Consider the following 26,827-nt stretch of genomic DNA (forward strand, 5'->3'; position numbering starts at 1 on the left):
TAGTGGAAGCTGCGGAGTATTACAGTTTGTTTTTCGAAAATGGGCGTCGACACAGGGCATGCCAGTAATACTATCCCTAGTGTGACGTCCACTGTACCCAAGATCCCTCACGCGTCTAGGATCCTCAGATTGTTTTTTTCCGCCATACTGGTCGGAAGCATCTTGCGGAGTCCCCTGGCCTTAGCCATACTTTTGCTAAAATTTAAAAATATTAATCTATTGACATCCTTCCCCACCCCAACGTCGAACTTCGACACTCGACGCCGGCTGGAGAAGAAATCGACCGTCTGCTGCTGCACGACGGATTTGGGCCTCGGAAGGCCGCTGGCCTCGGCCCGAGCCTGGTAGGCCGCTGGCCTCGGCCCTGCAAGTAGGGAGAGTGGGGGGTGGTTCATACTCTACACTCTTCGTATATAGGTACACCTTATACATTTCCTACACTTAACAGCCCGCTGCCTCAAGGTGCGTATGGAGGGTACCCCTTTTCAATTCTGCCCCAAGTGCAACCGCAAATACCCTTGGGTCGACAGGCACGCCACGTGCAATCTCTGCTTGCCGAGGGACCACCCCGAAGCAAACTGCAGAACGTGTAGTAGGTTTAAACCTAAGACACTTAAGGACCGTTCAACGAAGCGTTGGGCCCACCACGCCAGGCAGGCGGCCATGGCAGCGGAGGGCGCCTTCAGCGATGGCAGCGACGCCGTACTTTCGGACGGCGAGGGCATTACGGCGTCGAAAGACAGCCGAGCGCAGGTCCCCGACCTCGGAAGGTCGTCCGGCAGAGCGGCTATGGGGAAGACCCCCGGCGACGCAAGCGCTTCACATACTACACACACTAAGTCCAACCGAGACTCGACAACGTCGAGTTCTCGGAAAGAGGCACAGACAGAACGGTCCGATTCGGTGTCCTCTGGGCGCTCTCGATCAAGATCGCCACATGACTCCAGGCAATCATCCACTCTTGCCAAGAGTGCCTCGCTCCGTAGGCTAACAGAAGTTCCATCGTCGGAAGACGAAGACGACTTCCACCCCCAGGCCGCGCTCCAGGAGGCAGAGCCCGCAATTAAAGATGGCGAGGCCCCACGCTCGAAGGACAGGGACACTTCTCCCGATCCTCGACGCTAGGCGTCGAAAAACTCCGGAGCCACTAAGGGACAGGGAAAACATTTTTCTACGCACGGGGAGGGAGGAAAACAGCAGAAGAAACTACCTGTACATTCTTCCACACCTGTGAAACACTCCACCCCTCCTAAACAGACAGACAAGCCCAGGTCTGCTGATAGGTCCACAACCAGCAAAGCTACTCAAGATAAATCCCATAGACTTGCTGAGAGAGTCATTCCCAGTTCCAAAAAATGGTCCAGTGAAGACATAGATAGGGTCATGTCAAGAATGTCTTCTTTGGCTGATTTTTATGATAAAAATCCAGAACATTTCCTCTCGTATGATCCTCAAGGGGCCACACCCTCAGGCTCTACTGATCCTATTCCCCGGTTTGAAACCCTGATGAGGTCTGAACCCTTCGAGGTACAACCTTACGCAACACCATACTCACGGTATCAAGGAGAGGCTTCCTTTTGTGGAGACCAAGAATTTGGTATGATAGAAGAGCAAACCGGGACGGGCTACTATGGGGATGATGAGGACCAGGAAGAAGAAGAGGATGACCCGGAAACATACAGAGTAGATTCCCCGGTAGAGAACGAAGCCCCGGTTACCGACTCCCCGGTCGATAACCAGCCCCTCCTAAATGAGGTTCTCGCTCGCGCAGCAGAACATTTCCACATTGACACCCACGGTGTACAGGAGGAAAGGGACTTCGCAGAAGAGTTAGTGGGAGAAAGGAGGCCGGTTGCCCAGACCATCCCTATCCTTAAATCCATTCAGCGGAGAATAGATCCGTCCCTGGTGAACCCAAACCTCACCAGAGCAGTCAATCCCAGGGTTGAAAAACTTTTCAGGGCAGCTCAGTCTGACCCTCTCTATATAAGAGGACATCTGAAGCCAGACTCCCTAGTTGTTACCAACACTCGTAAGAGGGCTGGAACACCCTTGTCTTCGTCAGAAGCTCCTCCCGACAAGGAGAGCAAGAAACTATACGGTTTCGGCAGGAAGGTAGCCTCAACGTCCGCCTATCAAGCAAGGATTGCTAACTCCACCACCCTGTTGGCCAGCTACAACTGCCATCAGTGGGAAGAAGTCGCAGGTCTCATAGCCTCTGCTCCTGAACCGTTAAAGGGCCAATTAGCTCGGATTTCCGCAGAGGGTAGAGCCGTGTCTGGTTGCATTTTGAAAGCAACCTTCGACGCCGCGGATAACGCAGGCAGATTGCTAGCAGAAGGTACTGTTATCAAGAGACATGCATGGTTACGGCAGTCTGGTTTTAAGGCAGAAACTCAGGCATCATTGTTAGACAAACCGGTGGAAGCCGATCTGTTGTTTGGTAAGGCGGTCGAAGACGCACTGAAAAATGCCAAGGACGAATACGAGACACTCAAATCCCTTGGCCAGTTAACCAATAAACCCCCTAACCAGAGAGGGAATAGTAATTTTCGTCGCCCACGCGGCCAAAATTCCCAAAGAGGATCTAACTATTCCCAGGGGCAGGGTACACAGTGGAACAACAACCAACAGTCTACCCAGGGTTACATCAGAGGTAATAGGAGAGGTCGTGGTAAAGGCAGAGGCAGCCCCAGCAAGGGAGGCGGCACGCTTCCACCAAAGCAGTGACGCTCTGTTCAGGGTCCCTTCTCACGCAACCCCAGTAGGGGGACGCATTTCAAACTTCACGTGCCAAAGAAAGACTTGACAATGCGCCCAGTATTGGACTTACGGCCTGCCAACAAGTATGTCAAGCCCCACGAATTTAGTATGACCACGCTACAAGAGGTAATCCCCCTCCTAAAAAAGGGGGATTTCATGGCAACCTTGGATATGAAAGATGCTTATTTTCATATTTCCATGTTCCCAGCGCACAGAAAGTACTTGCGCTTCAAGTTGGACAGTCGGCACTACCAATTCAAGGTACTGCCCTTCGGGATAGCTTCAGCACCAAGGGTATTCACCAAGGTACTGGCGGTGGCGGCTGCACACCTACGCAGGGAGGCAATCCCAGTGTACCCTTATCTGGACGACTGGCTCATAAGGGGGGAAACCCCAGGAATTTGCAGGACAAACATTCAAAGGACTATCGACCTCCTCCACGAGTTAGGCTTCTCAATCAACGAGAAGAAGTCAAGCCTGGTGCCAAGCACCTCAAAACAATTCCTAGGAGCAATCCTGGACACCCAGCAGGGGTTGACCTTTCCTTCAGAAGAAAGAATTCGGAATATACTACTGCAAATTCCGCATTATCAGTCCGGTCAACAAATAACGGTACGCAAAGCAATGCGTTTACTGGGCATGATGGCGTCATGCATTTATCTGGTCCCCCGCGCGCGCCTGCGCATGCGTCCCATGCAGGAATGGTTGGCGAAACAGTGGTCTCAGGCAAGTGGTCAGTGGGACGATCTAGTGGTCGTTTCGCCAACACTGGTACAAAGCCTTCACTGGTGGACAAGAGAAAATCTTGCACAGGGGAAACCCTTTTACGATCCCGAGGTACAGGCAGTAGTCACTACAGATGCATGTCTGACGGGGTGGGGAGCTCACCATCTCCACCACACAGCTCAGGGTCTCTGGTCTCACTCAGTGGCCAAGAACCACATCAACCTGCTAGAGCTTCTGGCAGTATTCAGAGCGCTTCAGGCGTTCGAGCCCCACCTACTAAACCTGTCAGTGCAAATCCGGACAGACAGCACTACAGCCATGTTCTACCTGAACAAGCAAGGAGGGACTCGCTCGCCAAATCTGTCCAAGCTTGCCCAGAAAATCTGGATATGGGCACTCAGACAGAACATCTTCCTGTCATCACAACATGTTCCAGGGGAGCTCAATTCCCTAGCAGATGCTCTGAGCAGAGACTCCCTCCCAGAGGAACACGAATGGGTCCTTCACAGAGAGGTCGTAGAAGATCTCTTCTCTCAGTGGGGTTTCCCCACTATAGACTTATTCGCCACAAGCGAAAACAGACAATGCCCAGGATTTGCATCCAGGTTCCCCCAACCAGACTCCCAGGGGAACGCCCTGTGGATGAACTGGTCAGGGATGTTTGCGTACGCTTTTCCACCAACGCCTCTCATCAGGAAAGTGGTGAACAAGATGAACAGAGAATCGATGACGCTCGTCCTAGTTGCTCCCATGTGGGCAAGACAACCCTGGTTCCCACACCTACGCAGGATGGCGGTGTGCGAGCCCATCAAACTTCCAGCCTGGTACAACCTACTGTCCCAGCACCAAGGTCAAACAGTGCACCAGCAACCCAACTCAATGAACCTGGCAGCATGGCTCCTGAGGTCATAGAGTTTGGACACCTCAATTTGCCACAGAGGTGTATGGACATCCTAAAGGAATCTAGGAAACCAAACACAAGGCACTGTTACTTTGACAAGTGGAAGAGGTTTGTTATCTGGTGCCAGAGTAGAAAAATCAACCCAGTTGATTGCACTCCTTCCACTATTGTTACATACATGCTCCACCTGCTAGATGCAGGATTGGTTTTTAACTCACTGAAAGTACACCTGGCAGCCCTCTCGGTTTACACCACTTCCCATAGCAAGGTGTCGTGGTGGAAAGTACCAGTAGTTAAAGCCTTCATGGAAGGAGTAAAGAGACTTCACCCTCCTATTTCAAACCCACCGCCAGGGTGGGACCTTAATGTGGTGCTAGCCAAGCTCATGGGCCCCCCTTTCGAACCCATGCATAAAAGCAGCCTCAAACACCTGACTTATAAAACGGCCTTCTTAGTAGCTATTACTTCTATAAGAAGGGTCAGTGAAATTCAGGCTCTGTCAGTGCAGGATCCCTTCTTTACTATCCATAAAGACAAACTGGTTTTACGCACACACCCTAGGTTCTCACCTAAATTTATATCCAAATTCCATATAAACCAGTCCATCGAGCTTCCGGCTTTCTTCCAGAACCAGCAAAGCTCGGCTGAGGTGAAACTACACACCCTAGATGTGCGTAGGGCGGTCCTCTACTATGTAAATAAAACAAGACCGCTAAGGAAAACAGATCAACTGTTTGTCTCCGTAGCTACAGGCAGAGAGGGGGATCGCGTCTCTAAAGGTGCCATCTCGAAGTGGATTATTAACTGTATCCAGCTGTGTTACTCACTCTCTGAAAAGACTCTGCCTTTTACGCCAAGGGCCCACTCTACTAGAGGCATTGGGGCGACTCTGGCTTTCATTGCAAATGTTCCCCTTGACACCATTTGCAAAGCAGCTACTTGGAGCTCTATTCACACTTTTACTCAGCATTACTGCATTGACACCCATTCCAAGGCAGATACACAAGTGGGACAAGCGGTTCTAAGACACTTATTTGCTCATGACCCTTCTCACATCCCACCTCCTTCTTCTGGTACTGCTCGCTAATCTATGCACAGCATGTGATCTAAGCAGATTCCACAAGCCTCAGAAGGGATACATTACTCACCGTAATCGTAATTCTGATGCTTGTATCTGCTTAGATTCACATGCGACCCACCCTTCCTCCCCTCCGAGAGAAGGCGCATGATTGCTTGTAGTCTTACCTTTCTGTCTATCTGCTTGGATTATCTGTACTCACGCTACTCCTCATGCTACCTCATGTCACAAAAAATACAATCTGAGGATCCTAGACGCGTGAGGGATCTTGGGTACAGTGGACGTCACACTAGGGATAGTATTACTGGCACGCCCTGTGTCGGCGCCCATTTTCGAGTTTCGAAAAACAAACTGTAATACTCTGCAGCTTCCACTAGATGTCAGCCTATGCACAGCATGTGAATCTAAGCAGACACAAGCATCAGAAATACGATTACGGTGAGTAATGTATCCCATTCATGAGCATGTGAATCCATGCCAGACCCCATGCTGGAGAAGGAACAAGTTACTTGCCTGTAACTGTTGTTCTCCAGCAGGGGTCTGGCATGGATTCACATGCGAACCCTCCCTCCTTCCCCTCTGCGGCTCTTCACTTGGTCATACTGCCACTTTACGTGCTACCAAATCTGAGGATGGCTGCCAGGGGAGGGGCTTAGGGAGAGGGCAGTCATTGGCTGTGGGCAGTATGACCCAGAGATCAGTGATTGGTTACTACTAAGAAAGACAGATCAGAAACGAAACTGATACTGATTTTTTTTTTCTTTACCGAGGATTCCCAGCCTGACGACAGGGAATATTCATGAGCATGTGAATCCATGCCAGACCCATGCTGGAGAACAACAGTTACAGGTAAGTAACTTGTTCCTTATACTGTCTTCTTGTTTCTGAGATATGTTCTCCCCTTGAGAAACTCAACGCTGACCGAAGTGCATTGTTTTGTAGGATTTGTAATTTGTTGACAACGTACTGGCTTGCGCTTGAGTAGTGTCCATTACAATAATCCAGCTTAGACAGGATGAGGGCTCTGGCTAAGGTAAGACAGCTCTCCTTAGAAAGCAGAGGTTTGCAGGCCCTTATTAATGTACCAGTATAGGCTGTGGCCGAGGCCGTGGCATTGACTTGTTTATGTAAGTTCAATGTGGAATCTAGATTAAAACCTAAGGTTATTACCATTTTTAGCCTACCTCTTTAGCCACTGGGATGTTGTTCCCATTGATATTGAAGGAGGCATAATCTGTGTTAAGTTTACTCAGGTTAGCTGGGGAGCCTAGAATCGGGAGCTCTGTTTTATCATCATTCAGGCAGAGGCCATGGTTGGCTATCCATGCCTGAATGATTAGATACATTTTGTTCACTAGCAGTGCATCGGTATCGTAATTGCGGGAGGAGGATCTGGGTGTCATCTGCATAGTTAGTGTAGGTGACACCCAGATGGTCCAGGTCACCGGATAAAGACTTTGTGAAAATATTGTACATGGTCAGTGACACACAGGAGCCTTGAGGGACTATGTCCATGAGCATTCACTCCAAAGGTCAAGATCATGTTTGTATTCCATCATCGAACCTCAAGGCTCTGTTAGAGTTAACGACCAAGACATTGTCACCAGTCCATCGACCGAAATCTTCGTCTACCACCTCGTTGACTGCTCCCCACGTCTACCATCTCATTGACGGCTCCGACTACATCATAGATTGTCCCAGCCACAATTTTGTCGATGACAACCATCCATTAGTTTGCTCTAAAACCACGGCCGCCCTCATCCGGCCCATCTTTAGCTCTGTCAACTACATCACAGGCACCGGTCATCACCTCCTTCACCAAGGGTGCAAGTGTGGACAAGGAGATGCCCTCAGCTCTCTCCTTTCTCCTAAGGCCAACCAAGAAACAACCACTCTTCACCCTGTCGTTGGTGGGTTCTCCCAGTGCGTTACCTCCTGCTCAACTACTGCATGCAGACTCTCTCGGACGACGAGCCTCCAGGGTCTTTCAACTCGGACCTGGAAGAGGTCCAGGAGTCTCCTGACCTCATTCTTCCTAAACATCATCGCTCTCCACAGCCACAACCAACTCTGCCAACTGTGCCGTTGCCCGCTGCTCCTCAGCCAGCTTTACCAACTGTTTCCTTACCTGCGGCTCCCATGGGAACAGTGCCTAGCAACTTGTCCTTGGACATCCTGTCTACTTTGCACACCTTGGTTTCCGAGGTGCAGCAGCTTCTGTCTTCAACAGCTTCCCAGTCCCCCTGTAGGAGTCCCCCGTTGCCCTCATGGCCAAGTCCACATTTGGTGCTCCTCCTCCACTTAGGCCTCCAGCTAGGCTGTTTTCCGTCCCTGTGGCTACCCTCACGGACACGGATACTATTCCTGTTACCTCATAAGGTACTCAAGGTACAGATGACTTTGAGGAAATTATGCCGGCTGATGGCGAGCCCCCTAATGTGGATCTACCCTCCAGGGACTCCATCGGATGAGATCGGCACCTTTCATGCACTGTTGACCCTTGCAGCAAAATGATTCAACCTGGTTCCTGAAGAGAAGAAAAAGGAGGGTTTCCTTTTCCAAAGGAGAGTCCTCTAGGAAATCAGTTGTCAATCCCCCTAATGAATGGCATATGGGAAGATGGCTTCTTGGTCATGAAAATTCCTTTCTGTGCCCCTCCAGAAGGTTCTCCTAGAAAAGAAGTACAGAATACCGGATTCTGCCCAAAAGTGTCTTCGTTCTCAGCCTTCAACCGACTCTGTGGTTTCTGCAGCGTCGAGGAAAAGGTCCACTAACCCCTCATCTCCATGCATGATTCCACCAGACCAAGAGGGTAAGAAGTTGGACACATTTGGGAAATGCATCATCACTACCAACACCTCCCCCATTAAAGCGGCTAATGCTTTCGCAATACTCTCCAGATACGATGGGGAGCTATGGTATAAGCTGGGACCCTTCTTAGACTTCCTCCCAGAGGATAAGAAGAATGAGGCGTTGGCATTATTTCACAAGGGTGAGGTTAACTCTGATCATGCGGTTGCAGTTGCTCTGGACATTGCAGACTCAGATTACCGACAAATGGGCAACAGAGCAGTGCTCCTCAGGCAAGCCTGGTTGAAGGCCCCTAACTTTCACCCAGATGTCCAATTAAAAGTTATTGATATGCCTTTTGAAGGCATGGACCTTTTTGGCAAGACTGGGGATGAGATCCTACAGTCCATAGACAGACACAGATACGGCACGTTTGCTGGGTACTCTTCAGCAATAATGGCTTTCATTCTTCCAAGGGCCGTTTCTCCAGATACACGAAACAGTACAGGCCAGCATATCGCCAACCTTTGCACTCCAGCACGCAAGAGGCATACAGAAGACATTCAATGCCCTACAGAGGGGGAACACAGTGTTGATGTGGAACATTCTCCTGGATACAGACGACCAAGCAAGACTGACCGGGTCCAAGGCCTGGTCCTCCTCTTCAGGATCCAAGTGGGAGGTTTTCTATCACAGTTTGTCAATGAGTGGCACAGCAACTCCACCGACAAGTGGGTTCTCAGCATTGTCCAGAAAGTCACACCCTTGAATTCCTGGACAAATGTCCCTCCAGTCTTCCTGTCATGAGAAAGGAACAACACCTGCCTTTGCTCTTGCAATAGATCTGGGCACTGTTAAAGTAAGGGACAATAGAGCCAGTGCAAAAGCACCTCCGGGGCTCCGGAGTGTACTCCAGATACTTCCTGGTGAGAAAGAAGTTGGGTGGTTGGAGGCCCATCCTCGACCTGAGACAACTCAAAACATTTCTCAATTCCCCAACGTTCTGGATGGTCACATTGCAGCATGTGCCCGAACAACTGGAACACAGACATCCTGGCCTCCACAGACCTAGAGGATACCTACTTTTCACATGCCCATTAATCACAGACACTGATGCTTCCTCCGGTTTGTCGTAAACTGCAAGAATTACCAATTCAAGGCTCTTCCCTTCGGCTTCAAGTGAGCTCTGAGGGTCTTCAGAAAACGTCTGCCTCCAGTGGCAGCTCATGCATTCACACGATTCTACTGCATCAGCAGGGATTCCAGGGTTGAGTCCTCTGTTGTCCAGACAGTGCTTTGCAACCTGTTTAATTGAGCTGAGTGGGTTCCAGATGTGAGTTATTGTATGCTTCTGTTTGACACAAAACAAAAGAGGTGATGGCTGGAAGGTTTGGAGTTAATCCTAACCTCTGGCATTGCTCTGGACAACCTTCCAGACCACCGTTCTTCGCCTGCCAAGCCATTACAAAAGTGGAAAGACCATATGCAAATCAGGTTTGGTGCCACCCCAAAAGGGGCACCTCAGCCCGAATTGTTTGGTCACATCCCTTCTGCACGAGACCACAGGCTTCCCCAAACATGTTTGAGCCTGTGATTGTGTATGTACTGCTGTATAATCGTATTCATGAGCATGTTAATCAATGTAAGGTCCCATGCTGGAGAAAGAACAAGCTACTTACCTGTAACTCTAATTTTCCAGTTTCGGTATGTTACATGGATTTGCATGCGACCCTCCCTCCTACCCCTCCGTACCTCTTTTTGGTTCCTACTGCCACTTCACGTGCGCTTCTCAATCTGAAGATGGCCAGTAGGGGTGGAGCTGAGGAGGATGAATTCCATTGACTTGGACAGTATGACTCAAAGTGACAATAATGGGCTCTATAAGCGACAAGCAGTTTTAGCTTTAAAGTAAAACTGCTTTTAATGTTGCAGAGGAATCCCAGCAGGATGACAGGGAATATTCATGAGCATGTGAATCCATGTAAGATACCCATGCTGGAGAATAGAAGTTGCAGGTAAGTGACTTCTTCAATGGCCACAGCTGAAACGTGCAGAGTTTGGTGTTAAGTGGGTCAACAATTTTTTTTTCCCTTTATTTGTTTTGGTTTATATAAACCTTTATAAACAGAATAGATAATAAAACAGCAATTTAACAATTCCATAAAATACAAAAAAAGAAAGCAAACACATTCATAATATATACTTTCACATATATCACATAAAACAAAGCTCTCCTTGGGCAAAATTCCTTTAGTTCAATATAATCGCAACCCAAATTCATCATTAACTTTGCCATCTGGAGTTTATAAAAAGTACATAAAAGCCGTACACGAAAGGATCTATTCAAGTGCACAAGCATTTTTAAGAAAAGCAACAATTCTCATTTTCAACACCATTGATCTTCCGTGGAGCATTTCATACCACAATATTTCACAATTTACTTGTGATGTGTCCGTTACAAATTGTTTGAAATATTCTATTCTTTTTTACATTAATTTCGGGCACTTTAGTACAAGATGATGTAGAGTTTCCCTTCCCCCATCAATACAGCAATGCCTACAAAATGTATATTCATCCAATGTTGGATAACAAATGTTTCTAATTTCCTGAGTATTTAAGACATTTAATCTAAATTTCATTAGGGAATTCCTAATTGATCGGTCAGGATATTTCAAAATGTACGTTTCAGGTTCAGGGTACCACTTCCAAAAGACACAGACTGGGAATATAAACTTGAATTTAGTAGTATGGCATTATTTCCTACCCAATCCAAGGCTTTTACTTTTAAGGGTTTATCCACCAGTTTTTGTAACGATAAACCAATTAAGAATAATGTTCGCTCTATACTTTCATTCAAATTTATCATGAAATGCCCTTTTTAATCTTCTGCTAGATAACTTTATAACTGTTTCCGATTACCCAGCAAGCATTTCCTTAGTAAAGAAGCCTTTTTCCATATCATGTAGCTTTCAAGAGAGGAAAGCCCAAGCTCATATCGTACTATTTCGAAGGGAATACATTTTGGCAAAAAGTACAGGACCTTTCTCCATATGATACCTTCAATAGTCTTTAAATGAGGAATTAAAGAATCCGATAAAAGTTCCAAACCATAACTAATTCGTGGGATTATTTTCTTCCTATAAAATTCTATGCAAGCATAGATAGAATATTTACTGAATTTTCTTTCAATGATTTTTAACTGTTTGGTAGCATCCATTGCTTTCAATTTCAAACAATTTTTTAATACAATTCTGAGATGGGACACTTGAAAACACATAACCCAAAAATGGCAGCGATTTCTGCATTTTAATTCTAGTGCCATTACAGTCCCATGAACATCCTACAGATTTCCTATTGCCTTGTCCCAGATTAATTATGACTGTTTTTGATGCATTTATTTTCAATTTCAAACCCTCTATGTAAAGAAGAAATGCATTTATCAGACGCTGCAGCCCTATTTTTGTGGTATCAAATAGCAGGAAATCATCTGCTTAAGCACACCATTGCACAGTTAGATGACCCAATTTTGGAGAAACTAGACCTTTCCCATCCAGGAATTGCCAAACAGAAGCAACATAAAGATTAAATAATATGGCAGCAAGTGCGCATCCCTGCTTTAGACCATTACTTGCTTTGAATGGAATGTAATCATGGTATGTACAGGCTGACCAGAATCGCAAGTAGGTCTGCATCTAGACCGAGATTCAACAATCTTCTCCATAGCGTGGGCCTATCCACCATATCGAAAGCTGCAGACAGGTCCATTGATGCAACATTCAAAGGTCCTTTCTTATTTATCTCGCCATTATTTTGGAACTGGGTAACTAGCATCCCTCCAGCGCCGGTTCCTATGTTTCTTTCTGAAGCCAATTTGTCTAACATCTGATAAATCATTGTTCTCAATCCACAGGAGCAATCTATCTAGTACAATGGAAGAAAAAATCTTGGCCTCTATATTCATCAGGGAAATTGGGCGATAGTTTGTGACACACATACTGTTACTCTTCTTGAATATTGCCAGTATATATGACAGGAGCCACGCCTTAGGGTTTGTCTCCTTTTCTATAACATCGCTATAGAGAATATGAAGTATTCTAGTCCACAAATCTGAATTGTTTTTAAGGTCATAAACGAAAGACTATTCGGGCCCGGTGTTTTAGACGCTTTAGCCTTTACTATATAGCTCTTAACATTCTTTATAGATACATCTAGCTTTCATTTATGTAGATTGATCCTATCCAATTCAAAAAACATTCAGGTGGATTCACTATAGATATTCATAAAATGTTTAGACCAATCATCCGTACTAATTGGGTTCAGAGCCAATTGTAGTTGGGTTTTTTCGGTATTGTTTATAAGTGACCAAAAGGATCTCAAATTCGTACTTTTTATAGCTTGAAACAAAAGTTCGGCATCTTTCTGTTGTATACTTGCCCGATGATTTATTGACCCATTTTTATAGCCCTATCTGCATTTTTTTATTCCAATCTTGATTGCCTCTGTATCGCAATTTAATTTCTTTATTAAGCGATTGTCTCCATTCAGAATTGCTTTTCTTTGTTTGGTGGCCAAGTCAAATTTATGCTTATGAGTGTGTAGCCCTTGTCCTGCCACACAATCCTTCAAGCAATGCTTCCCCAATACTTCTTCCAAATGTTCCGAAAATAGCTCAACAGAATAGGTCCCTCTTTTTCCCTACAATGTTCTGGACTTGTATTCCACTAACATTTGCTCATTGAATTTGTCAATTTTCCCTGGGTTCCATTTAACATTGATCTCAACATTCTCACAATTTCCAGTCAATTTATCATTTGTTTTTGTCCATGGCAGGTTACATGTTAACATAGCATGATCATTAGAATTTGTCTGTATAACCTCCATGTTTCCCATACGTAAATACATTTCTGTACTTGAATATATAGTCTATTATTGAGGACTGACCTCTTGCATTCCATGTTGGTTTCTCAATATACATGGGATTTAGCCCACAACTTTTTACAAATACCTTCCACATACTTCCTCTGTATTTTTTACATTTATCATTAGATTTTCTGTCGTCTTGGGAGGTCATTGCCCAAACCATGGAACTGTTAACTACATTGCAATCTGCATTTAGGTCTCCCACCAAAACAATAGAGCCACCCGGTCTTTGACCAAGCCAATCTTCAATTAATCTATCCAATTTCCTGATATGAATTTCAAGAGCACTATCACACTCTAAGGCGTTCCAGTAAATAATTCCAATCATCAGATATAATGGACATTTTCAGTGGTTATTCTGCACGTGACAACCATAATTGAATCTTGAATATATGATTCAGATTCCAGCTGTATGGATTCATCATTTCGCATGGTCAAAGCAAGACCTCCTTTCGGACAACCCTTACTCCCTGCCTTGGCTTTAATGCATTGAATATCGAAACCATCCCACAAAATTGGCCCTGTGGCCCAGGTTTCCTGCAGTAATATTAAGTCAAAGCAGGCCAGTGACTGACAAGCCTTCCTATTTACTGCAAGATGGGTCTGCCTCTTGTATTCCATAATATCAGTCTAAAGTTAACATTTGAGCAAAAGGGGTTGCCCCAAAGCTTTCAATTGCGTAATTGAATCTTTCAAAGAAAGCGCCAAGACTCGTCATTCGTTCATTTCTTATCGCTATCTTTGTTTTTCATCAATTCCACTCTTGAATTATCAGGCAAATCATTTCTTTCCATTCCATGCGTACCTGCTCCTACAGTCTGTGTAGTACTTTGAAAGTTAAAAATATCAAAGCCTCTCCTTTATAGGGCTCTTGCTTCTTTTAACAGCAAGTTCCTAACAAGAGGTGAGCGAATCAGCAGTCTCACATAGTCAAATCTATGTTCATGGATGAAGTCGATCCATTTTATATCGGCCGATGTTATCAAATTTAGCTCAGGTATATGTGAAAACAAACTTAATATTTATGGTCTATTCAAATACCCTGGGCCATCCCCTTCAAAAACCTATTGCATAATCACACTAGGCTCATTTGGAAATGGGGGTTTTCTTAAATAACTATTACTGGTAGATCCATATCTTAGGCCTTCCCCCAATATGTCCCCGCATAGCGAGGGTCTTTGTTCTTGTGATTTCACAAGAGTGCTCAAGATTGATGTTTGAATATTATTTTCTACCGGGGGTTGCCCTTCAAGATTCTTTTTAGTCAGTATGTCCTCAATGATCTTCCTCAATTCCATCTCAGATAGCTGAGTTTTTTCTTCAGACCTGGTGTTAGTGGATAGTATATTCTTTACATTTGGGGGGGGGGTCACTTAGTTCATGATTCCGATTCCTTTCCATGCCGCCAGCCACTATACGGACCACTGCTGAAGGTGTTTCAGTCTTACTATTTCCATTGAGTACCGATGTAGATACTTGCCCCAATGGTGCCTCCTTCAGAATCACTTCGGGTACTACAGGACATACGGCATAAGCATTACTCAAAGCTGATTGCATGGTAGTACTCCAACATGCAGCTGAAGTAGAAGTATCTGAGCCCGCAGAGGTGGGCGTATTAGAGCATGAAATAGCAGTGGGGTTCTTAAAGATGTCAAAAATATCCTTAACCCCCTCTCAATTGACCTGAAGTTCTTGTCAATTCTACCTGACATCTCTTTATTCTTAAGTGCATCAGATAGAGTGTTAGAGCTATCTACAAAGCCAGACTCAATATCTCTTGTTACTGCTTCACCTCCTACGGATTGTGCAGATACTTCTTTTAATTCATTCAATGAATCATTTACCAGTATCACATCCGTACTAAGCTGCGGAACAATTATCGCATCGCTCAACTTCGGATCCCTTAGGAATTTCCGAGGTGAGGTATTCAACACCTTTTGAGCCATGGCGTTTTTACATCACATTTTTATTTCTTTTTTTTTGTTGACATTTTCACAGTAAAATCACTAGCCATTGTGCCTCCTTGAGAGTCCGCTACAGGTGGCCTATCATTTGTGTCAGCATCCCTGACTGCAGCTTCAAATACCGGGGCATAACGAATTTCTGGCACTGGTATATTTATATTATGCTGCTTCTCAGGTTCAACTATAACAGTGCCAATTACAATAGACTTTCTGTCAGAACCTTCCTTGTCATAATCAAGTACATCAACATTTCTAGTTTTCACTGGGGACATACTTAGCTATGCCTTACAACACACTTCTGGCATGGAAGTTAACACAGGAACAATCTCATTAAGAAGGCGTGATTGCTTCTTTAGCTCTTCCATAATGTGGGTATTTACATTTATGCCAACTCCAATTATAACATCGTCCTCCTTTATAGGACTTAGTTTTGTAGTTGCGAGTCCCTGCTCGCAATTCTCTAAATGCTGTGATAAGCATAATAGTGAGATTTCTCCTATCGAAAATATAGGCGGAGTGTCGAGAAAAGAGTGATTAGTATCACATAAGTGTTTGGTTGTTCTAATGGGCTTTGCATAATCGCTATTCTTGGTAACAACAGAATCCCCATCTCTTTCCTCAACAAACAATTATTGCGAGGACTCATGTATCATCTCTGTGTTGTTCCCTGCCACTTCAGCGATACGTACTTCACTATCTAAGAAACGCTGTTGTGCACATTCAATAAGATCATCATCAGTATCAGAGGAGCCTGGCAATGGTAACACTGATGCTTGTGCCATACCCATGTGTCTTGTTTGTTTTAGGCCCTACAGAAGTAAACTTTCTCTCAATTCTTGCATGTAATATTCTTTGTTTCACTTCAAAGTATCCCTCATAACATAATTTCTCATAGAGCAAATGAGCACAATATGACTTAAGCACGGCAATACCCTTAAGCATGAATACACTATACTATCCACGGAAATACATTTTCATCCCATGTCATTGATATTATTTTGCCACAAATACTCATTCTGCTAAATACAAAGAGAAGTATATTTACCAGACATCTCCATATGAAGATAAAGCTTTCCTGTGCCCCTGCCGCAAAACAAACAGCCCACTTGCCGGCCACTTCCGGGTGCGCGCGCGGGGTGTGCAAGCATGACCAAGAAATAGAGGGCTGCAGTGACGCAGCGCGGACCGGGGGCGGACCTGCAATCAAGAAAGAACTTTATTACAATGCGCTACCTCAACAGAGCAAACAACAAGTAGACCAGATAATACAAGAAGATAGAATGAAGTCCAAAACAATTACTTTGCACACCTCGTAATTCCAGTATCAAGTTTCGGTCCTAGTGCGTCTTCCACACGCCGACGGACGCAGTGCAGAGGGTTCAGAGACTCTCCTAGCCAATGAGCGTGGACAGCCCACTTGCGGGCCGCTTCCGGGTCAACTAATTGCAGAAGGATATGAGAGAGGTTGAAGAGGGGATTGTTGTGACACAGACAAGTGATTGAGAAGAGTAGGCAATGATGTATGATATAATAGGTTCCCAGTGGACAATATCCTTGCATAAGCCAGTAGACCAGTCCACCATGGCAGGAAAGGTTGAGGTAAACGGTAGACCCATTTTGGTGGCATCTACATATAGGTGAATTGTCAAGATCCTGTGTGTTACAGAGTTGCTGTGTTTGGCAATTGGGTTATCTAGTAATCCTTTACATTCTAGTTTAAACATCTACTTCATTTTAGGCTATTTCTTAGTTCTTAAATATATGTTTAGATATGGGCTGTGAAGAAAAAGAGCACTGTAGCACTGTTCTTGGATAGAGGCAAACAGACTATCTCCCCAGCACCCTTCGCCACCCCTCAAATGCAGGATTGAATAAAGCATCTTTAAAGTCCCCATGAGATCAGGGAGTAGCTTGGCCCTTCGAAGGGATTGTGTCCTCCGACGTATTCCTTATCTTTGATAATACGTCTCCAGCTTGATGGCTTCGCAAATTTTTTCTGTAGCGGGCGTTGCGCGTCGACGTCCGCCGAGTCGATGTCCCTCGACAGCCACCGTATCGGCGCCAACGTCACCATGCCCATAAATAGCCAAACGCGGCGTCCGTTGCTCAGTTCCGTTTTTCCGTGCTTTGTGGGGCCTCGGAACATCGTTGCTCAGTTCAGTCAGATAAACCTTCTACATCTACTCGAATATACCAACTTGTTCTCGATGGCATCTTCATCGGAACCGACAACGCCGCGATCCGGCTTAAAAAAATGTCGAGACTACGGTAAAAAAATTTCGATAATGGATCCACACAGGCTCGGCTTGTGGTGCTTGGGAGCCGAGCACCATTGTAGCGTCTTCGAGAAAGCAGCCTCGACCCCCTCGAAGACAGCTGAGGGTGATACCCCGGGTGAAAAACCCAAAAAATCAAAACGCTGCGAGTCGCTGCACCCGGCGAAACATTCCACCCAAGAGCGCCACGGGTCATCGGGTAAGAAGGCACCGTCTTCGAGGCCGTCGTCGAAGATCCCTTCGACGCATGGATCAGCGCCATCAACGCCGTTGTCGAAGGGTTCTTCGACGCATCGGTCGATCGACTCGACACCATCGTCGACGCCGACATCGACGCCGATGAAAGAGAAGACCACGGCTACTCCACAGCCAACGGTGATTCCAAGAGCCTCCGGCACGACGCCGAGACCCTCGTCGACATCCTCGAGTAGGATCCCGATCCTCTCGCGTTCTTCGTGGCCTCTTCCAGTTTTCTCGACGCTGTTCTCGGCGCCTTCGAAGCCTGTTGCATCGGCGTCAACGACATCGACTTTTTCTCGCCCAATAATGACGAGTTTGGCTCCTTCTGCCTTAGAAATGGGGTTTACACCATTTCAGAGGTCAGAGTACCCTGGATTATCTTCAATTTATGAAGAAGGGGAAGATTCTGACCAGGAAACTCTCGGGTTGCAGAGGACCACACTACCTGTTTCAGAGGATTTCACCTCTGAGGAAAGAAGGTTGAAAGACCTACATGAGTCATTACATGAGGCAAGTGGGCTGGACACTTCCCCAGAAGTGGAATTTGTTAAGCCAGACCCAGGGGAACATGCCGAAACACCCTATAGATGGCAAGGATTATTGAATTTATGGGTTGGTCTGCGCCTTTGCCTGTTTTTCAACAGGATGACCTGACAGACACATTAGAAAAAGGTCCACAGGAGGATCCTGTGGTCCCCTTCCATGCAGCCTTACAAAGAAAGATTTCATCTAATTGGGAAACTCCTGAAGTTATCCCTGCTGTCAATAAAAGATTGTCAGCCAAGTATAGGGTAGCTGCAGCTGACCCTGAATACTTATCAAAACACCCGACTCCAGAGAGCCTGGTGGTCCAAGCGGCAACTTCATCAAGCAGCAGGACCGCTTACCCTACTGTCCCACAGGATAGAGATGACAAGAGGTACGAGTCTATGGCAAAGAAAGTCTTCTCTGCTTGTAGTATGGCATTGAAGTCCATCAACGCCACCTGTACGCTCGCCAGGTTCAGTCACACACTGTGGGAGTGTGCTTCATCAGCGGCTGACTGCTTACCCGAATGAGAGGAAAGGGAAGGCTTCCTTAACATTATTCAAGATGGCAAAGATGCCATGTGCGAGTCACTTCAAGCTGGCATCGATTCCGCAGGCATGCATGGTTGTGAAAGTCTGGCTTTGCTCCAGATGTACAGGCCAGACTTTTGAATATGCCCTTTGACGGCTCTTCATTATTCGGAAAAAAGGCTGATGACAGTCTGGAAAAGTTGCAGACATCTAAAGCAGCGGCAAACTCGTTAGGAGCTGCAATCCGCCAAACTCCTTTTCGCCCCTCAGGAACCTCTGGAAGAGGAAAGTCCTTTCGCTATTATTCCGCATTCGGGAAAGGCAGAGGACAGCCGGCTCAAAGAGGCCAAAGGAGATCCACCCGAGGTGGATAGGTCAAAAGTACTAAAGCCGCAGCAGCAGCAGGTGCCTCTTTACCCTCAGCATCTGCATCAGCCCCCCCAAACCACTCTGAGGTCTTTCCACACAAAACACCTGTAGGGGGCAGGTTAACTCACCATCTGACGGAATGGCAGGCTATAACGTCAGATGCTTGGGCATTGGAGACAGTTGCCCAGGGTTAATGCCTACCCTTTCTACACATTCCTCAGTCATCCACAGGGGCACAGCTCTCTAAAAGTTCCAGATCCGCTCCTCTTGCAGGAAATTATAGACCTGCTAGAGAAAGGTACCATAGAACCGGTACCTGTAGCGGACAGGAAAAAGGGCTGGTACTCTCCCTACTTTCTTATACCAAAGAAGGACGGAGGACTGAGACCCATCCTGGACTTACGAGAATTGAACAAGTTCCTCAGGAAGGACAAGTTCAAGATGGTAACTCTCTCTCAGATCCTTCAGGCCCTCCAGCTCCAGGACTGGCTGGTATCTCTGGACCTTCAGGATGCTTATATCCATGTGCCAATCCATCCCAAACACAGGAAATACCTGAGGTTCGCAATTGCCGACTCTCATTATCAATTTTCGAGTTCTGCCATTTGGGCTGACCTCCGCCCCGAGGGTCTTCACCAAGCTAATGTCGGTAGTGGCTGCGAATCTAAGGAGGAAAGGGATCCACGTCTACCCCTACCTGGACGATTGGCTGATCAGAGCTGTATATTCGGAACAAGGTCAGATCCAGCTAGATTATGTCTGCCACTTCCTTCACAAACTGGGCTTCTCCCTCAATTTAAAGAAGTCACAGATGATACCATCACAGAGACTCCAGTTCAATTGAGCGGTCCTGGACACTTCCCCTGGGAAAAGCCTCGCCACCAGAGGTGAGGGCTCAAGATATTCTGCAGATGGTCAACAAGTTTCAAAATAACCAACGTCTCCCAGCCTTCAACTTTTTGAGGTTGCTAGGCCTCATGGCATCCTGCATCTTCCTTGTGCCAGAGGCTCGCCTGAGAATGAGATCTCTTCAGTGGGCATTGAGAACTCAGTGGTCGTAATTCTCAGGGAGAATGACACATCTCCTCCGGATTCCGGACAAGGTAGCCCGCGACCTTCAATGGTGGGCCTATCCAGAGAACATCTTGAAAGGAGAACTGTTTTGGCAACCATGGCCGGAGATAACAGTAGTCACAGACGTCTCACTCACGGGGTGGGGAGCCCATGCCAACGACTTGACCATCAGCGGTCGTTGGTCTCCATCGGAGTCCAGACTACACATCAACCTATTGGAGCTGAGAGCGATCAGACTAGCGCTGAAAGCTTTCCTGCCATCAGTACAGGGGAGAAATGTCCTGATAATGACGGACAACACGGTGGCCATGCACTACCTCAACAAAAGAGGAGGCGTAGGGTCACTGCCACTGTGCAGAGAGACAATGCAGCTCTGGTTTTGGGCAATTCAGGAAGGAATCTCTCTATCGGCAGTCCACCTAGCCGGAGAGAAGAACTTGACAGCGGACGCTCTGAGCAAGCAGAGCACAGTCTCCCACGAGTGGGAGCTACCTCAGGAAGTCCTTCAAGAGATCTTCACCCTTTGGGGAACCCCTCAGGTGGATCTGTTCGCCACAAGCACCAACAGGAAGTGCGATCTGGTCTGTTCAAGGGAATTTCCCCCGAGAAGAGCTTTAGGAGACGCGTTCGTAGTGGACTGGGAGTTTCCACTCCTTTACGCGTTTCCACCAGTCCCTGTTATTCCTCAAATTATCAAGAGGTTGAGAAGATTCCGGAAAACCATGATCCTAATTGCCCCGGACTGGGCCAGGAGAACGTGGTACCCGGACCTTCTAGATATGTCCATCTGCCCTCCAATCCGTCTTCCACTCAGAGAATATTCTCTCGCAGAATGGAGGTCAGGTTCTCCATCCCGACATCAGAACCCTCAACCTTCACGCTTGGCTTCTGAAAGGGTGAGGTACAAGGATTGGGACCTCCCTGATGACGTCATGGATGTGTCGCTTTCGGCCAGAAGGCCAGCAACAAAGACTTTATACCACTGCCGTTGGAACAAATTTTGCAACTGGTGTAGAAAAGGGAATATCAACCCTTTTTCATGTGGTACACCAACGGTGTTATCGTTTCTAATCTACTTGGCAAACTCAGGCCGTCAAGTTGGCACTGTAAAAGGCTATCTCGCAGCGCTTTCAATCTTCAAGCGCACTGCGGAGGAACCATTGTATTTCAAACTACCTCTAGTGATACAATTTCTCAAGGGATTAACTAATGTTTATCCTCCAAAACCATTCCAAGTTCCCTTATGGGACTTCGATTTAGTCTTAAACTTCCTAATGGGCACTCCATTCGAACCAGTTCACTCTTGTTCGCTGAGATTTCTCACGCTTAAAACTATCCTATTGGTAGCACTAACATCTGCTAGGAGGGTGAGCGAGCTACAAGCTCTCTCCTGTAAACCCCCACATACAATTTTCCACAAGGACAAAGTTGTCCTACAGGTGAAGCCTAATTTCCTCCCAAAGGTGGTTTCTGAATTTCATATTACTCAGAAAATTACCTTACCTTCGTTCTACCCTCCTCCCCATCCGGGGAAAGAGGAAGAAAGGCTACATAGGCTGGACCCAAGGTGAGCTCTAAGCTTTTACATCAGCAGAATGGCTAGGATCAGGCAAGCAGACCAACTGTTTGTAGGATACTCAGGTCACAAGTTGGGATTACCCATAACAAAACAAACCATTTCCAGGTGGATTATTTCGGCCATTCTGGAATGTTACAAACTGGCAGGGAAAGAGCCACCCCAAAATCTTAGGGCTCATTCAACCAGGAGTATCGCAGCCTCTTCGGCCATCCAAAGAGGGGTACCGGTCAGAGACATATGTGCGGCTGCCACATGGTCGTCCGCACATACATTCACAAATTTTTTACTACCTGGATTCCTCCCCTAGTCAAGACACCAAATTTGGCAAAGCCGTATTACATTCGGTCCATCCCTAAAGGGATACATGACATTCTTACTCCCACCTCCAATTACATGCCACTGCTATGGGAGTCTATTAAAGATAAGGAATACGTCGGAGGACACAATCCCTTCGAAGAACAAGTTACTTCTTACCTTGTAACATTCTTTCGATGGGATGTTCCTCCAACGTATTCCTTATCGCCCCTCCCATCCATCCCCGCAGTAATACTTCCCTTGTGGTTGCAGCTTACGCTCCTTCAAGGTCAATAACCATTTCAGGCATGACTTTTCTTATACTACAAAACGGAACTGAGCAACGGACGCCGCACGTGGCTATTTATGGGCATGGTGACGTCGGCACCGATACGGTAGCCGTCGGGGGACGTCGACGCGCAGTGCCCTCTACATAAAAAATTTCCGAGGCCAGCAAGCTGGAGACGTATTATCAAAGATAAGGAATACGTCGGAGGAACATCCCATCGAAAGAACGTTACAAGGTAAGAAGTAACTTGTTCTTCTCTTCTGAAGGTTTTGTCAGCTATCATATATTTCTCCAAGATTCTCCTACTGCCTTTTACAGTTTCCTCGGCCAATCACAGGGTTTGGAGGAACTCACGATTACCTCAGGAAAACTTCCATATAAGAGGATGGACAGCCTGGTGGTGGAGACGCCCTCATTTGACAGACCTGTGTTGTTCCCATTGGTCAGTCATCCCTTTCATAATCCTTTCAAGCTCTAGTCTGACCCCAATAGCGATCCAGGAAACTAACTAAGCTGAGACTGGAGTCTACATTCGGATATGCGCCAAACTTGGTATATGTTAGGGGCTAGAACCCACAGAGTTTCTCTCCCAGAGCCCCTTTGAACTGTCCAGTGTCAGGTAGAGTGAACACTACCCTTGCCACCAGTATGCCTGGAAACGGGGAGGGAATAGGGAGACCTGGTAGTCGAGGACCTCCCTTCAGCCCTCCCCGACATCCTTGCTCTCGGTACAAGTCCCCCGTGTTCACTTCTCGAGGTCGGGGGAGCAGTGGGGGGGACTTACCTTCTCTGTTGTGGCTGCTAGGCTCTGGAACTCTGTCCCGCTGGCACTGTGTGCCACACATGAGTGCCTCCAGTTTCGCCTTGCCTTGAAGACTTTTCTTTTTTAGTATTTCCTCTGTTTTTGTTTGTTTTCTTGCTCCTTTCCTGCCCACCTCCCAGTAGTGTCATGATGTCCTCGTCGGTGAAGGGGTGCGTTATAAGTAATTAAATAAATCCATAAATGGTAAGGTGGGGCGTCATACTATAGGTCCACAACATTTCCCAGGATTGATTGGGTGAAGGAGGGGTTTAGTAGCACCAGAAGTATCTGTGTCCGTAGCTATATGCAGTACACTCCACTCACCAAATCGCTGCCATGTGGCATTGGCAGGCATAAACTGGCAGCGCCCTGACTGGCAAAAACAAAAAGCTTTGGCAAAGGTAACAGTTTAGGCTTTTGTGTAGGTGTGGGATAGGCATTTGCTAGACACTGATATAATGGTATTACCCGTCCATAAGATTGCCGTAGGTGAAAAATGGAGTGACTACCTGGGCATATGATGATAGTGCCTAATACCTCATGCCAAAACTGTTGGCTTTGTCATTGCTTGTTTTAAGGCATTTATATTACACCAGTAGCCATTTGCTGCTGCAATTATGCTATTCATTCTCAACAGACTGCTTAGAAAGGACATTGGCAGGTGAACATGAGATGCTACTGCTTGATAGAACAAGCTGAAAGAGATACCAGGAGGGAGTGCTTTGGAGGGGAGGGGAGGGACAGGCAATAGGTGGGAATGTCCATTGGGATTAGCATGGCCATAGGCAATCAATGGGTAGGTAAACAACCAAACACCCATAAACTGTGTCAGTCCTCATATGCCATTTCCTTCCTACCTGTATGGAAATGAATTAGTTTGGACCGATAAATGGCGCTTGGGCACCACCTAATAGCCCAAACTAAAAACGGTGTGGCTATGGTAGGGACTGAGCTTCAGGGTGTAGTAGGGTGTCCTTTATTTAGAAGTAAAAGAAACGTTCGACTTGAAAACGTTTTCTCTTCAGTGGCGCCCTAACTTAGTCTTCCTGTCACCCATCCTAATCAATCCATTTAACCCCAACAATACCTAGTCTCCTACCACATTTTAGTATTGAAACGACTCTGGACAATTCCATCTCTCTTTTAAATGCCGCCTGTGCACACATTTTTAATGGTTTTCAGTCTTAATCTATTACCTTTTTTTTTTAATTGTTCTTACAAACCTTTCACATTAACAAAATCTAAAATAGATTTTTTTTTTATCGTACCAGACCAACATCTTCATCATTATTACAATTAATACATTATTAAAATACAATTAATTCACACTTCCAATACCGGCCTCCCCAACATTATTACAACTTCAAAAATTGCGAGGCGATAACAAGACAAAGATGGTAAAACCAACTTTTGTCATCTGTTTACATTATTTTGCGGTTTCGGATATTGGGATTAAACACAACATCCTCAAAATAATAAACACATTTTGTTAGATGATAGATACAAGAAAAACTCGACTAGCTCGCCGAGGACTTGTAACAAACGAGTTCAGATGAGAACACGGCTACAATGGTTTCCGAAGGGTAGCTGCATAAAACTGTGCGTGGCTGAACTCTGTAGTATGGCTATGCTTAGAGCACGCACACTCTAGTAACTAACTTTAAAAATGTACAGTAACCCTGCTTTCGATTTTTTTTTTCTACTTATAAATAGCGACTTGAAAATGTTCTGCTCAATGTCACTAACTAGTATGTGATATGTGTATGACTCGTGCTTGAGGTTCCTCTGTGGCTTAAAAAAGCTGGGATATGTAGTTTCAACCCAGTTTCCTGCATGTCTATTAATAGCATCATCGGATATAATGTGTAGAATGAATATTCGCTTGCGATATACAGAGCTTTTCTCTCAATGCTAAAAATAACTGGCATCTTGCTTCCCTCCCAGGCATCTTGCTGCTGGATATATATATAACGACCTGGCCTGAGGCCTCATATATACTACTTCTCTCTGTTCTTCGTCCTACTTTGTGATAATAACCTTTTGTTGAATTTTTCGTGTGAGCTTTATTTTCTGTTGGCAATAGGTTTATATGTTGCTTGATTTAACATATTGTTGGGTACAGTATGTCTTTTCACGATATAATATTCCAGGGTACTATGGAAGACAAAATGCCTTAATTGAACACGTCTGCCTTCTTCCTTATGCCATTATTCTGCTTATATCTTGCAGGTTTACCCACTGTGGCTTTGTCCTTTCATATTGCCCAGTCAGCCAGGCATGGTACACCCTAAAGCAGATGAGGCCGAACTCTATGTAGATATAGGAGCATATGGAGAGCCCCAAAGAAAGCACTTTGAAGCCAAGGCATCGATGCGACAACTGGAAAAATATGTGAGAGATGTGCATGGGTAAGTGAAATATCAGAATGTTCCGGCAGCATCTACTACTATAAAAGTATGGGATGTTAATCTAATTTGTGTGTATAGTTAAGACCACATTTGTAGGAAAATAAAAAATAAATTCCCTGTACCTTTTGTTCGTGTCCATCCATGAAAGTTCACCAAATTTGTCGTGGAACTGATCTGCCCGGGCCCGAACAATCCCAACAAATTTGGTGAAGTTTCATGAACGTTTGCATTAAGAAAAGGAATATTATCAAAAAGGTGTTTTTTTGTTGGATTGTCTATGCATATCTTTTTTTTTTTAAATAATATGTTTTATTGATTTTAACAACAATCACAATTAACAAGAAAACAAAGAAACAAAATCAAAACATATGCATTCAAAGAGTGAATCAATAATAAAGTATGGTTAAAGTCCGATGATTCCTCTCTATAGCCACCTCCATGTGTCCATAAGGCATGTTCTTTTGAGGTATAAGAGATTACGGGGAGTCACGTTCCTCCCATTTCCCCCAGATTTTGAAAGCTTTACTGGGACAGCCCCTTGCCTTGTAGACTCTGTGTTCCAACATTGCACATGTGTCCATATCGTCTGCACACTGATCCAATGTCGGAGATTCCGGAGCGCCCCATTTCGAAGGGATTGTGTCCTCCGACGTATTCCTTATCTATGATATTTGTATCTCCAGCTTGCTGGCCTCGGAAAAAATGTTTCCCAGTAGAGGGCGCTGTGCGTCGACGTCCGTCGAGTAGGTGCTCCTCGACGGCCACCGTATCGACGCCGCCGCCGTCACCATGCCTATAAATGGCCACGCGCAGCTTCCGTTGCTCAGTTCCGTTTTTCCGCGCTTCGTGTGCCTCGGAATACCGTTGCTCAGTTCATCAGTCGATATATATTCATATTTCCTCGAGAAAACCGACTCGTACTCGATGGCTTCCTCCTCCGACCCGACGACTCCTCAGTCCGGTTTCAAAAAATGCCGAGACTGTGGGAAGAAAATGTCGTTGACGGATCCTCACAGGATATGTTTGTGGTGTATGGGAATCGAACACCAGTGTTCGGAGTGTGAGGAATGCCTATCCATGACGGCGAAAGCCTTCAAGGAGCGTGAGGGGAAGCTCGAGAGAGGTAAGTCAATTTTAACTTCCTCGAAAGTTTCCGCGGTAGAGTCGAGACATTCGTCTCCTCACCTTCGAAAGCATTCTCGGTCTAGGTCTCGAAGTGGCTCCCACCACTCGTCGAGGTCTAGACACTCGAAAAAAAGACGAAGAAGATCCCCTTTATCGTCGTCTTCTAGTTCC

At 46.0% G+C, this 26,827-nt stretch overlaps 1 protein-coding gene across 1 annotated transcript in view; it reads left to right on the forward strand.

Moving 5' to 3' along the window:
- DHCR24 (24-dehydrocholesterol reductase) overlaps positions 1-26,827 on the forward strand; it is a 187,728-nt gene that overhangs the window by 128,819 nt on the left and 32,082 nt on the right. The window contains exon 8 of the mRNA XM_069642118.1: positions 25,353-25,531. Coding sequence (XP_069498219.1) covers positions 25,353-25,531 — 179 coding nt within the window. The remainder of the gene's footprint in view (positions 1-25,352; positions 25,532-26,827) is intronic.

The sequence above is a fragment of the Ambystoma mexicanum genome, chromosome 1q, assembly GCF_040938575.1.
Source record: "Ambystoma mexicanum isolate Mex_15411 chromosome 1q, UKY_AmexF1_1, whole genome shotgun sequence".
Classification (NCBI taxonomy): Eukaryota; Metazoa; Chordata; class Amphibia; order Caudata; family Ambystomatidae; genus Ambystoma; species Ambystoma mexicanum.